The 16,350-nt window shown below is 45.0% G+C and overlaps 2 protein-coding genes and 1 long non-coding RNA gene across 5 annotated transcripts; 2 read left to right on the plus strand and 1 right to left on the minus strand.

Moving 5' to 3' along the window:
- Window positions 1-58: 58 nt before the first annotated feature.
- Window positions 59-6,037, plus strand: tmem87b (transmembrane protein 87B). 3 transcript variants are annotated; one of them, XM_057047941.1, is made up of 20 exons: window positions 59-253; window positions 883-943; window positions 1,037-1,128; window positions 1,222-1,356; window positions 1,441-1,494; window positions 1,650-1,827; window positions 2,200-2,261; window positions 2,387-2,570; window positions 2,709-2,808; window positions 2,910-3,003; window positions 3,089-3,214; window positions 3,385-3,456; window positions 3,584-3,692; window positions 3,772-3,830; window positions 3,905-4,008; window positions 4,076-4,149; window positions 4,227-4,297; window positions 4,416-4,468; window positions 4,545-4,575; window positions 4,922-6,037. In XM_057047941.1, exons 1-20 carry the CDS (start codon window positions 101-103, stop codon window positions 4,961-4,963), a joined length of 1,854 nt encoding a protein of 617 aa, XP_056903921.1. In that variant the 5' UTR covers window positions 59-100; the 3' UTR covers window positions 4,964-6,037. The 3 variants fall into 3 exon arrangements, with proteins under 3 accessions (XP_056903921.1, XP_056903923.1, XP_056903922.1); XM_057047943.1 differs by lacking the exon at window positions 3,385-3,456 and having other exon boundaries at window positions 3,089-3,171; window positions 3,595-3,692; XM_057047942.1 differs by lacking the exon at window positions 3,089-3,214.
- Window positions 6,038-7,189: 1,152 nt separating this feature from the next.
- Window positions 7,190-15,788, minus strand: LOC130534070 (fibulin-7). The gene is made up of 8 exons (XM_057047944.1): window positions 15,515-15,788; window positions 14,345-14,507; window positions 13,230-13,406; window positions 11,853-11,978; window positions 11,625-11,762; window positions 11,226-11,363; window positions 9,515-9,653; window positions 7,190-8,167 (listed from the first exon to the last, which is right to left on the minus strand). Exons 1-8 carry the CDS (start codon window positions 15,593-15,595, stop codon window positions 7,795-7,797), a joined length of 1,335 nt encoding a protein of 444 aa, XP_056903924.1. The 5' UTR covers window positions 15,596-15,788; the 3' UTR covers window positions 7,190-7,794.
- On the plus strand, window positions 8,197-9,599 carry LOC130534071 (uncharacterized). Its single transcript, XR_008952789.1, has 3 exons — window positions 8,197-8,688; window positions 9,318-9,370; window positions 9,458-9,599. It is a non-coding gene; the product is annotated as an uncharacterized LOC130534071 (long non-coding RNA).
- Window positions 15,789-16,350: the final 562 nt, after the last annotated feature.

A 16,350-nucleotide genomic window follows, 5' to 3' on the forward strand; every position in this document is an offset into this window, starting at 1 on the left:
AAATGCTGAAGCTTCTCAGTTCTCGTCCGGACGGGCGCCTGAACGCATCTTTCTGGTGCGTTCAGGTACCCGTCGGAAGGAATTGTAGCAGACGACCAACATGGCTGCTACCGCAGAGATGATGAGGACGTGGACCTGCCCAAACAGAGGAGTTTTTTATTCATGGTCATGTCTTTTATTAGTTTTCGTCAGTGCCATGGAGGTGGTTATTGCAGCACCAGAGACAGGACTTTGGAAAATTACCGTTGTAAATGTGAGTACCTTAATAAAAAGAATGCTGGTGGATAACTGTAGCGGCGGATTGGTAACCCTGTTAGCCGAATTAGCTCTTTCGCTTCTAGTTGTGGCTGTTGTCGCAGTGTAATGTAGTCTATTAACGCCCAAATCCACAGTCATTTTCCCTGTATTCCCGTTGTATTTCCATACATGTGTGACGGGAAAACAAGGGTTTTCGATGGTGGCTAGCTTTGTGCTGGCTCCGAGCGAGCTAACTGAGCTCACAGACAAATGTTGCTCACAAACTCACAGAAAATTACATGTCTCCAGTTTTAGCTAAAAGTTCTAACACTGATATTGTGTTCTAGCCTACACTGCAGGTTGCTCAAACCAATTTAGATGCACGCATTGGAAATGTTGCATCAGCTTTCGAGAACTAAACAAATATAGTTTGCTTTATGACAATTAGCTGGAAAATGCTTGATCTTGTTTAGGAGACTTAAGCAAGGAGAACCTCATAAATTATGGAGATACTGAGAGGTATCCTCTTGTACTTGTCCTTCTGGAACCAGTTGTGTTGATGTTGGTGTTGTCGGACTAAAGGTCACAGGTTTGTATTGGTGTTGTGTATTACACAGCTCATGGACTTTACTTTCTGTTTTCCAGACCACAAGACCTTTGCTTTTAAGGAAATCAATGTACAAAGATACTGACATTGATTTGGAAGGTAAGACTCAGACAGGTGCCCATAACATGTTAGGAGGAAGAAGCTGCCTCTTTTTGAAACGTCCCGTTCACAGTCCTTCATGTGTCCTTTCAGTCGTGGCTTTTTCCTGCCCTGAGAAAATCACCTTCACCATTCACTGGTATTTAAAGTACTACCCATGCCACAACGAATTCCACAATATTGAGGTAAACACGCTGCAGAACGTCACGGAGGTGGGTGGATTGTGTGCCTGCCTAGATGTGATTGTGATTTAGTGTGGCGATGTGACCCTTCCGCAGGAAATGTACGAGTACACACCTCTGAGTCGTGGGATGAGTCTGGACCCGAATCCCCTCGGACAAGGAGAGTACATCGAGCACAAACACAGCCATTTAACATGCAGCAGCACACTGCTCGCCTTTCCCATGCTCAGAGTAGGTGCTTGTTTTGCGTTGGTGTGTCTGTAGTGCCATTAATTATCTCTTAATAGCATTGAAATAAACATCTCTGTTCCTCAGAAAGCCAAGGCAGTTCCACGGACAGTTAGTCCACCAAGTGAAGGGAAAGTGCAGGTAAGAAAAGCAAAAACCTAACCTAAACCTAAAAAAATTATATAGGAATTTTAATTAAAATGTCCTATTAAACAAGAGATTTAATCGACTGAACAGTTCTCAAAAAAAGAAACAAATGGAAGGTCTTTAATTATGATTGCGGATTGCTTGTGCAGGATGAAACGGACAGCGTGTGGATGACCGAGGAGTACGACGACAGCAGCAGCAGCTCCGCACAGAACAGCAGCCTCAGCATCAAGGAAAATGTCATAGCCACCACTTGGAAAGATGGACCTTACCTACTGGTCGTCAAGATTTTGTCCAGTAAACCAGACGCCAACTGGTATTTAAGAGGTGAAATGTTGAGATCACGTGCATTTTGTGGGTGTGTGTGAGGAGCAGAGAGGAACACGTTACAGATAAAGACTTTTACCTATAAACGCCTTTGACCATGCTAACATGTTTGTATTCCATGTTACTTGAGCTTTGTTGAAGCTGCAGGTGTGGCACAGGTGTGACACAGGAGCGTTCTCAAAGTGTTCTAGGTGACTTTAAAACGGGAGTAGGGGGATCAGGAAAAGGGAGGAAATGTTTCTATTAGAAACAGCTCTAAGACTACATTTAAGCCATTTTAAGGCCTCCTGCTGTTTTGTTTTTTTCATGAAAACCATGAAAATAGCTGATTGGGTGAGGGTGTTATAATGTAACTGTTTTCTGTCTTCCCAGTGAAAGTGGTGATGAAGGGCAGCCACGGCTTCATCTCTGTCACAGAATGGCCTCTCATGATCGTAAGTAGACAGTATTAAACTTGTAACTAGCTATTAACTTTACGAAAGCTCGTGTCTTTAGCTGGAGCTTCTACTTTTGAATGACCAGAGCCTTTATTGACTAACGGTTTGCTGCCTGTTGGTAGTTCTATATGGTGATGTGCATAGTGTACATCCTGTACGGCCTGCTCTGGTTTATCTGGTCTGCGTGCTACTGGAAGGATCTGCTGCGCATCCAGTTCTGGATAGCGGGGGTGATTTTCCTGGGGATGGTGGAGATGGCCGTCTTCTGTGCCGAATATGAAAACACCAATGCCGTCGGCTCTGCTTGTGAGTGTCGGATAGTGACAACTTTTCAATACAAAACCATTTTTGGCTTTTTCTCTGGCACTTTTTGGCTGTGTGCTTTAGCGTTCGGCCATTTTCATCTTAAATAAACACCTTCTTCTGGGTTCTCTCCCCTTTTAGCCCCAGGCCTGTTGATCTTCGCCGAGCTGGTCTCTGCTCTCAAGAGAACTTTGGCTCGACTGCTGGTCATCATTGTCAGTCTCGGCTATGGAATCATCAAGTACGTAAATCTGTGTGTGATTGCAAAGACCCTTTTATTTTACTGCTAATGTGTGAAATCAACCACCGGGCTTCGGCTTCTTTGTGCTGTGTTGGTTTTAGGCCTCGACTGGGGACGGTGATGCACAGAGTCGTGGGGCTGGGCATCCTCTACTTCGTCTTTGCCAGTATCGAAGGCGTCCTGAGGATTACCGGGGTGAGTTCAGCCCCAAGTTTGAGGTTTTGCTTTGCAGGTTGTAAAATTGACCGTGCGTTTTTGTATTTTCATGGGGCCAAAAAAGGGTCAAGACAACGGCCCCGTCCTCATTACAGAAATAGTTCTGGCTGTATTTGACTCCTGCATCATCTGGTTCATATCCTTCCTGTACATCTCAGCAGTACTAATAGCAGCGGCACTCCAGCCGTCCGTTAGTTACCGAGCCCCTTTGGTTGTCAATCTTCTTACGCTGCTTTTCCTTCTTTTTACTTTGTGGGTGTCGCTTCTGTATTTTGCTGGCTCATCCTTTCTCTCGCTGTCTCCCCCACACCTTCTCCACTCTCCCTGTTCCCTGTGGTCCTGCTTCATCCTCTACTGTAGGCTAAAGACTCTGACTTGGCCCTGCTGGCCAGCATTCCTCTGGCTCTGCTTGACTCTTCTTTATGCTGGTGGATATCCTTTTGTGCACCAACGGTCTTTTCCCTGTGTGGTGCCGCTCTGCCCTCCCCACCTTAACCTTACACGAGTGGTTAGTTTATCTGGCGCAGCCGTTACCCTATTTGCCTTGACTGTGCCAAACATTTTCGTCAGCCTGGCGCAGACTATCAAAACTCTGAAGTTAAGAAGAAACCCTGTCAAGCTGTCTCTGTACAGACACTTTACTAACACGCTAATATTTGCTGTCATTGGTAAGTACATTCTTAGTACAATCTGTTGTGGCATTAGACAAAGGAGAGGACTGAGAAATGTCTGCTTTTTCTTCCTCAGCTTCCATCATTTTCATGGTCTGGAGAACAAAGAAGTTCAGACTTGCAGATTGCCAGTCCGTGAGTGCACTTGCTGTAAATATTCGGAACACTGAGGGATTAATTGGATGACCCAGCACAATCTTGTTTTAAAGGACTGGATGGAGCTGTGGGTGGAAGATGCTTTCTGGAGGTTTTTGTTCTCCGTCGTTCTGCTCATCATAATGTTTTTATGGCGACCATCTGCAAACAACCAAAGGTGAGAAGTTCTTCAATGGGCCAATACACAAACGCTTTCCTTTCATTAATCCGTGGATTCTACACAGGTATGCTTTCACTCCTCTTATCGACGACTCTGATGACGAGGAGATCGAGGAATTCAACGCTTCTGCGAACTTCTGTACGGTAACGTTTGGCGCGTTTCTTCCCTCCTTGATCGCGCTAAAATTCCAACTTTCATTCGTGTTTTTTTGGCAGCTGAAGGCATGAAGTTGAGAGCAAGTAAGGGTGAGACGAACGGCACAGTCAAGCCCACGGACACAAAAGCAGTCAGTATCTCCCTCATGTTCCCACTGAAGCGCTAATTCTGCTGCTCACGTGTGATTCTGTGCAGTAGATGGCAGCATTTCCCTCTTTACATCCATTTTTATCATCCTCCTCGTCCAGGATGAAGATTTGAAGTGGGTGGAGGATAACATTCCCAGCGCCCTGACCGATGTGTAAGCATCGTATCGAGCTCACTGTTGTCTTTCCAGATGTTTCAGGTGTGATTCTCCTCTCTGTTTCTCGCTGCAGAGCGCTGCCAGTGTTGCTGGATTCAGATGAGGTACGGAGGACAGGACACAACAAATGACCTCCATGCATCGAAATATTTCCAGATCTATGGATATTTCGGGTGTGAGGGAGTGGTGGCGACATAATACTACTTTAAAAGTCTCATATTCTCCATTTAAAGACTTATTTAGTTCCACTAGATTGAAATTTAGCCAGAGATTGTGGTTTATTCTAATTTAATAATAACAGGAAAAATGAAGAATCCAATATTCATCAGAAATTTCACACAACATCTTTATGACGGATTAAATTAGTGGTGAAGACAAATACTGTAGGTGTACTTAAGATCACTACCTTTTTTAGTAAGAATCGTGTTCTTCCCTTTATTTTTTTTTTAGGAAATCATGACGACCAGATACGAGATGTCGAAGCTGGAGTGAAGCGGAACGCGTCCAGTTCCCGGCGGATGTGGTCGGAGCGCGCCCGTCTGCAGAATGTGGAGTCAGCTGTTGGGTTTTTAGGGTCTGTCCTCCAAACAGGCGGCACCTGGCTGGACGGCACGCAGCCGCCGTTCAGGACAATCTGACTTCATTTGGTCCAGAACCACGGAACAACCAGAGGAAAACTGGCCAACAGACTCCTCACTTCTTTGAATTCCCTGTGCTGAGTCTTTATTTCCAAAGAGAATGTTTCATTTAATGTTTTCTGTTAATTTATTTCTGTTTGTCCCGTAAATGTGTCTTCCTGGACAGGTGAGGACAAGGGCCTCCTGCGTATCTTTCCGCTCATGCAACGTCGGTGGAAACGTCAGGTTGAAATAATTCAGTGTCTTTAGAGTTGGAATTCTGACGATGACAAATAACGACAACCGTTTCTTAAAGATATTTATATATTTTCAGTTTTCCATGTGTGTGTGTTTTTTCCCCCCCTATTTGTCTATATCATCCATTTTTTGCGGAGTTTATTCGGCACAAGTGTACTTATAATTTCCCTTTTCCCACCGATATTTACTCCCGATTATTCCTTAAGTGTTTCGTACGAATCTGGAACCTGAGCAGCGTCACGGTGTGTAAACTAACTACACAGCTTATTTGTTTGCCTTCTTTATGACTTAAACCGGAGAGTTCAAGTATTTGCAGACACTTTAATGGCGTTAATCATCTCGCGGAGAAGTGTTGATTTTTTTTTTTTTAACGTGTGTTTAGAGTGCAGACGCTGTGTTTGTGTTGACGTTTGCGTGTCTGTCGTGTGGTTGTCATAAGCACAAAAATGATCACTTTATGGCTTTGTTTTTTTTATTCTGGGGTTTTTTGAGGGGGTGGAAACTGGAATAATTGTGTTTATGATGGTAAAAGGTTTCAGTTATTTCCTGCTGGTGTGGTAACATTATTTTAGGGGTTAAACTGTTTTCACCAGCAGTTTTTCTCACTTCCTTGTCAGGAATATTAAAGTTTGAAGATAATTTGTTTTCTGTAATTTTCAATATTAATTTCGTAATAAAAATATTTATTGAAGATTGTTTGATGTATTTTAAGCTTTAAATATGTCAATGACAGGAAAATGGGACCCAGTTCAAATGGACGGGCTGGTGTGGAGAAGATGAAGATAATGACAATAAATTCTTCTTGGTTGGAGCCCAATTGATAAAAATAAACAGAGTTAGCCCTTAATAGGCTGGAAACTCTGCTCCAAGACAACATTAAACTCCATTAAAAGCAGCCAAACATATAAACAAATGAACAGATTTTGAACAGCTCAATACCTTGTATAATATGAGCTGTAATGCAAATTCACCATATCAAAGAAGCACAAGTGTTACTGTGTTCAACAGGTTCATATACGAGAATCCTACAAAAAAACAACAATAGTTTAGCACAGATCCTCAATAGTTGTCATTACTGTCCATTAGAAACATTCCTGCTTCCTGTTTTGCTCTCACAACAGTCACACGTCAGTGATGTTTTACAGGAATTTCAGGAATCCAAGGAAAAGTGCACGTGACCAGCGGCTTTATTGAATGCTCCTTCGGGGGATGGACAAAACACCCAACACACAAGCAGTGCAGCGGCGAGGGGCGGGAACACAAATGTGAGGTGTGACGGCGTGGTTTAGGAGGGCGCTCTGCTCGCTACCATGGTTTTACAGTATTTTGTGCAGAACAACGCACAAGGAGCAGGGGTGACCGCTGCAGTTGACCTTGAGCAAACACCTCATTAAAGTAACTATATTGATATTTTCTGGCCTCTGTGGCTCGTTGGGTCTTAAATACCATCTCCTTCTGCCTCTGGATGATGACACGTGTGAGCTGAAGCTGAGCTCTTCTGGGTTTAACACGTCTCCAGTTCTCTTTCAGAACTGGTGTTTTGATTCGTATCAGCCGTTCCCTCTGGAAGCACTTCGGCCTCTTTTTTTATTGAAATGTAAATCCCTGGATGGAGACCTACAGGACGTTCAAAGGACACATGTGGTGAAGATTAGTCTCCTCTTTCTCCCAAAAAGAAGTTTTTCTCTTTGACATGACAACAGTTTCTTGTGACGAAGTCATACAAGGGTTTTTATTAATCAGCTGCCTGTTGGTTTGAATTTCAGTCGTTAAAAGTTACAAATATGATGAAAGGAATCAGACAATGTTTAATATCTTGATCAAATGAGGTGGCTCTAAGGAATTCTGAAATGCTGAGTTTATTTTTGACGGTTATGCAGAGACAATCCAGGGGAAAACGGTTCGAGTGCTGAGGCAAACATGCCAAATCATTTAAAAATATGAAACAGTTCCTTTGTGACAAACAAAAATATGAGAAAAAAGAGGAAACATTCCTATTTACAGCGCCACGTCTCGTTAAGAAAAAACCTCCCTTCCAATAATAAATGATGTTTAAAGCAATGAATGAACCAGTCCAAAAAACAAAGAGAAACAGGTAGCATCAAAAACAACATTTCCAATAAATTAGAAACAAAAGGAGCACTAATTAATGTGACTAATTTATCATTGTAAAGCAGAACTACCGGAGCTACACAGATCAATATAAAATAAAGCACAAATCACAAAGGGGAAACTTCAAACTCCTCATTATCTTTCGTGTAGTCGCTTTTCTTCATATTCAATCATCCGTCAAAGCTCATACTGTCTAGTAAGTTTGGCCAGTTTCTTTCACGATATATTCATTGAATTTTAAAGGAATTTCATAAGTTATCCTCTAAACAAACAAACAAACAAAAATGCTCCCTCTTCTACTCCATAGAGCTAAAACCTGCGCGGGCTTCCAACCCCTCAGAAGTTATAAGACGAAACGAGAACGTGCACCCGCGCCACGTGCTTGGCCTGAAAGGTGCGCTCGCTGTACTCGGACATGTCCACATCCACGCTGACCTCCTGGGGTCCGCGCAGAGGCTGGACCAGTATCAGCTCGCCGGTCTGCCTGTCTGAACGCTGCATAACGAAGATGCCTCTGGAGTTCCCCCCCACTATCCCGAAACGCAGGCTGTCCGGCCCCGCGCGTCCCGGGGCGGCGGCGGTCGCCATGCGGAAGAGCGTGGCGGGGGTCTTGAGGTTGGACGGCAGGGACAGGTAGTGGAAGGACATGGTCTTAGGAGCCAGGTGGCAGGAGCGGCTGTCCATGGGGCAGGGGTTCCTCTCACACTGACTGCAGGACGGACACACACACACACACACACACACACACACACACACACACACACACACATAGTGGGATACAGAACCATGGTAAGCATACTAATCATTGTAAAGACCCAATTATTATATCAATAATCTGCTGTATAATCTTCTGAATCCTTGTTTGCAGCAGTTTTTTCAGTGGCAAAAGACGAACATCAGCAGGTCAGTGCCCTCAAGTATTTACATACATGCAGACACAAGCTTGCAGCTGCAATTTCCAATCATGGCTTCCTGGTTTAAAATAAAAAAAAAAGAAAGAAAGTGTATTTTCACGATCTAATACAATGCGAGCTTTAATATCTGAGATCTCTCTAAAACTGCCTCGCCATCATCTGCAATTTGTCTTAATTTCTTGCAGCTGCGGGCAGTTATTTCCTCGCAGCGCTGCACTGTGGAACAAACCAAAAATGGAGTGGATTTGCACGCTGGCATCTGTGCGCTTTGTTCAGCTTCTCGCACGGCGAAACTTGAAGTCCTGCTTCGGATACAGTAACATCTCGTTCATTTTACTCTTGTCTGCCCAAAGATTTATCTTTGTCCTGGGGCCCGATTTCACCTGGTTTAAGGTCCAGGAATAAAGATGGAAAAATAATATTATAGTATTTTATGACTTTTTTTACTAGGAAAAAGCAGATTGACATTAAAAATGTCTTTTGCAGGCACTTCCTGGCCAAGAAAGCAAAACAGATATTAAACCCAGTAAAATGATCCAATTAATATCTGCTAAGCATGATTTTGGACTTTAGTCACTAGTCCTGGAAAAACCATAATCTTATTTATTGCTGCATCCCAGGCTGTTTGGCCGAGGAACCCTGACTAACCAGACTGTGGTGCCAGATTCTTTACATCATCCTGCTTTGTCTAAACTTGAGCCAGATTGGCTGTAATAATCTGCCACACACCGCTGCAGCAGGACTAAACTGTGGCGGCAGTGTGAGTTTCACGCTGTTTCCATCAGCGTGACGAATATTATTTTCCCGGCGCGGCTCAGACGGATCGCTCGGGCAGATGTAAAACTTTCCTCGACACATTTTACTGACGTAACTTTAGTTTCTCACCTCTTGTTCACACTCCAGTACATGGTCATCATCAACTTTTTTATGTTTCTCTTCCTCTAGTTCACTCACAAACCAAAATGAGTGCCAGGAGCTAATTAGTGCCTCTGATTCGTGTGAGTTAACGTGCTGATGGCCGTTGGAAAGACTTGTTTCTGTTAGAACGTGTCAGAATTGAACCTGGTTTATTTCTTCCCCAGCAGTGCTACGCTGACCCCAGGCTGGAGAAGGAAGGGTCTCGCTGCCACGTGCCCACTTACAAAGGAGATGTTTTGACGTAGCTGATGTTGCCATGAGAACGGGGACACTCCGGACTGACACACTGAAAGCCTCCGCCCGTGTTGATGCAAGTGGTGCCGCGGCTACAGTTGTGCTGCTGGCTCAAGCACTCGTCCACATCTGGAAGACAAAACAGTGGAGTGTGACTGACAAGCGGGCAGAGCGACCTGCCAGACGACCTCCCTGTTCCCTGGTTACCACCGGCACAACCACGGGGTGCTGCGATCCAAGTGTTTATTATTCGAAATCCTTTTCCCCCCTCAGTTTAGTCTCCCACGAACGCGTTGCCACGTATATTTCTCCTCTGTTGGGGACGAGGTGAGGTCAGTCGTTTCGCTAGATCAAATATGGACGGCGGACCCCTCTGGAGGCACGAAGGTGCCACACTGAACCCCGAAGCTTGTCACCAATCGCTGCACCCTGAAGGGCTGACAAGGACTGCTGCTGTATTCCGTGACCCTGCTCTCAGGTTGCGTTCGCTCTCATCGTGCTTGCGGGATGGTGCGCTCAGCCGGTCCGGGCTGGGGTTTGGCCCGGCAGCCGAAGAAGAGGAGCCGCCAGGCCACAGAGGGTTTAATTACAGACCCAAGCTGGGGACATCAATGGAAACTGTGCAACTCACAGAGGACACACATGCAGGATCTGCTGTTACTATGGTTTAGCGTATTTTACTGATGATTACTTTGATTATGTATCTGTGTCATTTATATCAGGACATAATTGTAAAAAAAAGACCCATCATTAAGTTCCTGTAGTCCTTTACTTTCATGACCGCCGGAACATATTTGACTCAGGGGGACAAAAATTGTTTAATATGCTGCACTTGTGAGGGCAAATGTTTGGGTTTTTTTTTGGTTTGTAAAATTAAATTAAATTTGTTCAAATCAAATAATGAGTTATTGAATCTTTAACTCTCAATTGAACCGAACTTTTGTCAACAATTTCAATTTGAAATGTTTTGTAATAACACAAAAAGTCAGTATGTGGACAATACCAACCAAGCTAGAACCAGATCTATCCAGGTCTGAGATATGGCGGCAGCATTCTTAAATGGGATCTTAGACCATCTTCTGCCCTGCTTCCTCCCCCAGTTCCTCTGGTAGAACACCCAGGCGTTCCAGGGCTGGATGGTAAACGTAATCCCTCCAGCATTTCCTGGGTCTGCCTCAGGGTCTATGCCCACAGCCTCGTCCCAGGGAGACGTCTGGAATGCATCCTCACCAAACGCCCACGGTTCCTTGCTCTCTACAGTCTGTGAGGCGAACCCCAGCCACCTTTCTGAGGAAACTCATTTGACCATAGATGGGAGTCACAACACTGTTTTTCAACTGGACTCTGTCGGTTCTGTGCAGGACGCAAACCAATCCCGTTCCATTTCAGCGTGGAGGATTTGGCGACATCTAGCAACATTTCTGGAACCTCTATGTGAATGGAGAATGATTAAGATGAGTAAAATCTATAAAGAGCAGATGAATGTATATGAGATTGCCTTTCAAACGATAGAAGCAGCCTTCACTTTTATCAAAGCCCTCCAAACCACCGCCGCCACCACCGCCTGCTCCACTCTGGTTCTCTGCTGGTAAAACCTCTGCTTTCACAATCACATTCCTCTCTGCCAGTACATACCCCGGCAGATCTACTGTTCGGACCCCATGAATGAGCTTTTGTCCTCTACCCCATCTTGTCACTCACCCTCGCAGCTCCGCCCGTCGGGGAGCAACTTGTAGCCGCTGGGGCAGGAGCAGCGGTAGGATCCCGGGACGTTCACGCACTCGTGCGCACAAAGCTTCCCACCTTGGTCCATCCGGTACACCTCACACTCGTTCACGTCTGAGAAGACACAGACGACGGGCGTGTGATGAAGACGTTTAGGATGTAAATACGTTTGTTGGCATCGGGAGATACGGGTGGAAAACCCATAAAGTGTTAAGCAACCGAGCAATCAAACTCTGACCCAAATGGATGCTAATCAGCTTGTTACAGGATTATGTTGTTTGTCCCAGACTGGCTCCACAGATTCCTGTTTCAGGCACATGGGATGGTTGTCGGAGGGACGCCACACACGGAGACGGTGATGTAACTGCCGCTCACCCTGGCAGATGCTGCTGTCGGAGGTTCCGCTCATGTGGAAGCCTGCGTCGCAGCTGCAGTGCTGCTCCTGGTTCACTTGGGCACAGCGAGGTCTCCGGCTGAAGGCCGGATCGTTCACGACGCTCCACTCGGGCGGTGCTGCGTCGCCAACACCAGCAGTTGAATAAGCAACATTAAAGACGATCAGACAAACGAGCGAAACCGAGACCGGAATGGCGTTATACCGACCTGTCTGGGTTTGGTGCTGGCAGTGAGATCCACTCCACCTCTGGGGGCAGGTGCACTTGTACTGATTAACCCCTTCTACACAGGTACCTCCATTCTGGCAGGGATTGCTGGCGCACTCGCTTATGTCTGGTGATGAAGAGCAGAACAATCACTGCCGCCATCTTTCGCGTGTCCGTCCAGAGAGATCAGAGAGGCAACCCGTAAATGTATAACACAGTATCAGTACATTTGAGCTGTGTAAAGAGATTATCGTTCCAGGATGACTCTCAAGTGTGTTCTGTCTATTTGTGGCAACATGTGGATGAAAAGCAAATCTGGCTTCTGAGAGTCGTGCGGAGGTTCAAACGGCCGAGCGGCTTCTGTTGTTTGGGATCTCCGGAGCCGTGGCCACAGCGTACTGACCGACAACCGGTGCTTTTCATGTTCACTTCACTTCCCCCGGGGGCCACCACGGGCCTATAACATGAAAAGACCCACTTCACGCTGGGGGATATTTTTAAACTCTTCATAACTCTAAAGGTTTTGTGCAAGCTTAAAGCCGCTTTTCAAACACGACTAAATTTAGACTTTAAAATTTACACTGAGCTAGAAGCAGATGAACAGGGATAATACTGTGCTGAGTTAGTCCTCCCCAAGTTGTTTTAGCTGTGAATGTCAATAAACATCAGCCCCTCTAATGTTCAAAAGAGGGTCCTGCTTGGAAAGTCTGGGTCCACCAGCACAGGCTAAATGGACTCTGAACGGCATGCTTAGCATACTTTTGTGGTATTAGACAGGTAATGTGTGGACCAACCCTTTCCAGTGGGAGTGCATTCAAAGATCCGGGGAAACATGAGCGACGAGGAAGGAGGGGGGTTACAGTAGCCCAACAACTGCTGCTCATCAGAATCGGGAACCGGGCGGTGAAGGCACCCCACGGTGGAATGCAGTACAGGTGTTTTTCTGTGTTCTGTGACATTTAATGCCATTTTAACGAGGGCTTCATTCAGTATGCCGAGCGGCTCTAAAGAATGGCTCTTTTCTTTACCTGTTATCAGTGTATGTGCGAGAAGGTCAGATGAGCTTCGGGGACTGCCTGGCATTTGGACTCCGGCTATCTACAGTGAATAACGAGCAGCCACAGTCGATTAGACCTGGAACTTTCCGACCATTCCAACATACTTGGCAGTGAATGTGCATTTGTGTGCAGAAAAAGTCCTGAGGGAGACCGTCCTCAACAAGAAACAATCCCATAGGTTGCACGACCAAGCAGCTAATCACCGCCTGTAATCAGTGACGTGTTACCACCTAGTGGTTGTGTATGCAATGACACCCTGGGGCTTGTAATGCTTCGGTCGGGGTCGGGTAGGTTCTAAACTATGTAATATCATATCTCACCTTTACAAACAGCACTGGTGCCACTCCAGGTGCCATTCTCCTGGCAAACACGTGTGGCGGAGCCGGCGAGATGGTAACCCTGGGAACAAGTGAAGTGAACCTCGTGTCCGACAAAGTGCTTGGAGCCAAATTTGGTACCAAAAGCTGGGGCTCCCAGAGGGGAGCAGGTGGTGGGAGCTGCAGGAGAGGGAAAGAGAGCATAAGAGAAATGCAAGTCACATGTGGAGTAAGCCTCCCAACATCCTCTGGCATTCTCCGCCTGGGGATATACACGTGTCACTGGGCAGTGAAGATCTTCAAGGGAAAAGAGCGTTGAAAAGCCTAATTTACAGTCACACAGCAACACGCCAATAGAAGCCCAACAGCAGCCAAGTGCTGATGCTGTGTTGTGTGTTCTGGAAAGTTGTGCGCTTGAATAATTCATACCATAATAACATTATATAACATTAGCACTGAAAGTGAAAATAGGGTAGATTATACTTCAGATGTATTGTGCAGGGTCGGGACTGATCATGTCCAGGACAGATCATCAGTGTTGTCATCCCTAATTAGACTTTAAATGCAGTGTCTGATGGACTTTAACCGCTCTTATTTCCCCCAAAGGAGTCAGTAACGGCTCATTCTGGCCAGTGTGTATATCTCAAGAGAGATCTGGTCCTTCATGTCCAGCACAGTGGATTTTAAATCTTTAAGGAACGCAGAGAACTGCTTTATTTTAAACAGGCGGTTCTGTCATTTCACATTCATTCTATCTGGCTTTGATGAGAAATATTATATCCCAGAACAACATCTTCCTTCTTCTATATCCTCCGGGGAGTTATGGACTTTGCTGGAAACTTAAAATGTCTAAGGTGATAAATGTTATTTATTATTTTTAAGAAATGTCTTTAATGCTAATCATTATAAACAATAGAAATTGTTACAGATATATACACACACATGTATGTATAGACGTAAATATACATATATGCATATCTACATATATCTATATATATAATAACTGCTATGCTCTTAATACCTGGACAACCTTGAGCAAATGAAATAGCTTTTTAAATGTGCCTGCTGTGACCGAGGCCTGTCGCTCGTGCTGGGCTTCTGTGTAATCTATTACTCACCAGCTGATTGATCTGCCTGCGGCATCTTGGAGACAGAGTTCTGAAGCGTTGCCAGCCTCGATTTCATGATCCTGAGGCCTTCGGTGAAGCGCATCTCCTGGCCCTTCAGAAACTTCTCCATCTGACGGAGGACTCCCACCACCTGGTGCTTATCCATGCACGTCTGTGGAGGGAGCATGAGCGTTAAAGAACGAACTCAAGACATTAAGAAACACAAACATGTGCCCGGGCAGCCGGACATTCAGGGTGCCCTCACTTTCCAAGCAGAGGTTACCTCATTTTAGCTCACAGAACATAAAACACCAGCAGCGAAATAAAAACATCAATGTGCAGCAGGGGAACATGATGTCATCAAATGAACACGGAGTGGTGGGTTACCCAGTATTAATTTTTAGTAAAGAACATGCAGAGTACACCCCACTGTGACACCAATGCATATAATGCCACAAACTAGTGTCACAGGTTGATTTCACTTGCTTAATCCTGGTTTCCATTAAGCTGATGCCAAATATCTTCATCCTGCTGTCCTTATACCCCTCATTTCTCTTTCCAGTGGCACACAGCTGGACAAAATCTGTCTGGCAGATGTCACTGGGACCTATACTATGTCCAAAATGTTCTTCCTTTGTGTATCCAACACGGCAACAGACGCATTCTCCAAACCGACAGGCTGTAAATAACATTGGTGTGAGTTTGGCAAAAGGCTTTCCAAACATTAGAAAATTCTCCAGGAAGAAAAGGCGCCTCTAATCCTTCCAGAAGGCTTTATTAATCACATGTCCATTGGAACAATTTGTCTGTGGCGCATACCATAAATTCCAGCATTGTCTGGAGGGTTTTGTACAGTCACAACAGGTTTAACTACAAATAAACTCCTTTGGATGGGTAGTTTGGATTCTTTGCACAGGGAGCAAGAAATCACATTTATGTGCTGTGATCATAAGTTCTGTGGCAGAAGCTGGCTGTAGAAAGATTGAACAGCCTAGATGAAGAGGGGATTATGGCGTTAAACCGACGACACAACGTGTTAGAATGACTTTTGTGAATAATCAAAACATTAAAACATGAAAACTTTGAAACCAAGCGGAGGATAATCACAGGGAACAGGGAGCTCTTCTGTCACAAGATTACAGCCACTAGAAAAATGACCGAGTAATAAATGACTCTTACCTGAACGGCAGCCTGACTAATCTGAATCGCTGCCAAACACAATAAAATGAAACACCTGCGTCGAGGAGACAGTGTTGCCATCTCTGCGACTCCGGGAAGCTGTTGCTTGTTAATGACTGTAGAGCTCTGTGTTAATGCAGAGCAAGATGTATATCCCGGTGTTCAGTCCTCTTGTTTTAAGAGAAGATGCTCATCAGGTGTCTGAGATGTGCTACCGTCGCTTCAGAGGCTGCCGCAAAGCCTCTGGACCTTGCACACCACCTGGATTTGGTCCTGCAGCAGAATCCCTCCCACCGAGAAACACTCACACCAGTCTCCCCCCCCCCCCCCCCCCCCCCGTCCCTCTGTTGCTTACAAGGAGGATTTTGCACAATGTCCGCCTATCAGTAATGATTAAGTCAAATAACGTATTGAATACGACCTCTTCATTTGGTTACACGATGAAAAGACTGAATAGAGTTGCAGTAAAATCATTACAAATCATTTAGTTCTAGGTATGACTCTAAAACTTGGACTAGGTTGTAAAATGCACGCCTTTCAATGTTTAGTTGTACATGAATATACCTTCTTTTGTTCTTTATGTTACTTTGAGACTTTTAGCTATTCGCTTGCATCTGATATAAACTTTACGAGATACTTTATCATCTGAAGAATTTTTTTGGTGCATCATAAAATAAAACGAATGAACCATTTTTAACCATCCGAGCGGTCCAAGTAACGGGCTCCCAATGTTCTGTGAACCCAAAACTAATCTTTTTAACGTTCACATTATTTAAGTATAATGTTCGTGCACCCATTATTTCCCCTATTGTGAATTTCGAAGCGCTGTAGCGCTT

The sequence above is a fragment of the Takifugu flavidus genome, chromosome 11 (assembly GCF_003711565.1).
Source record: "Takifugu flavidus isolate HTHZ2018 chromosome 11, ASM371156v2, whole genome shotgun sequence".
NCBI lineage: Eukaryota > Metazoa > Chordata > Actinopteri > Tetraodontiformes > Tetraodontidae > Takifugu > Takifugu flavidus.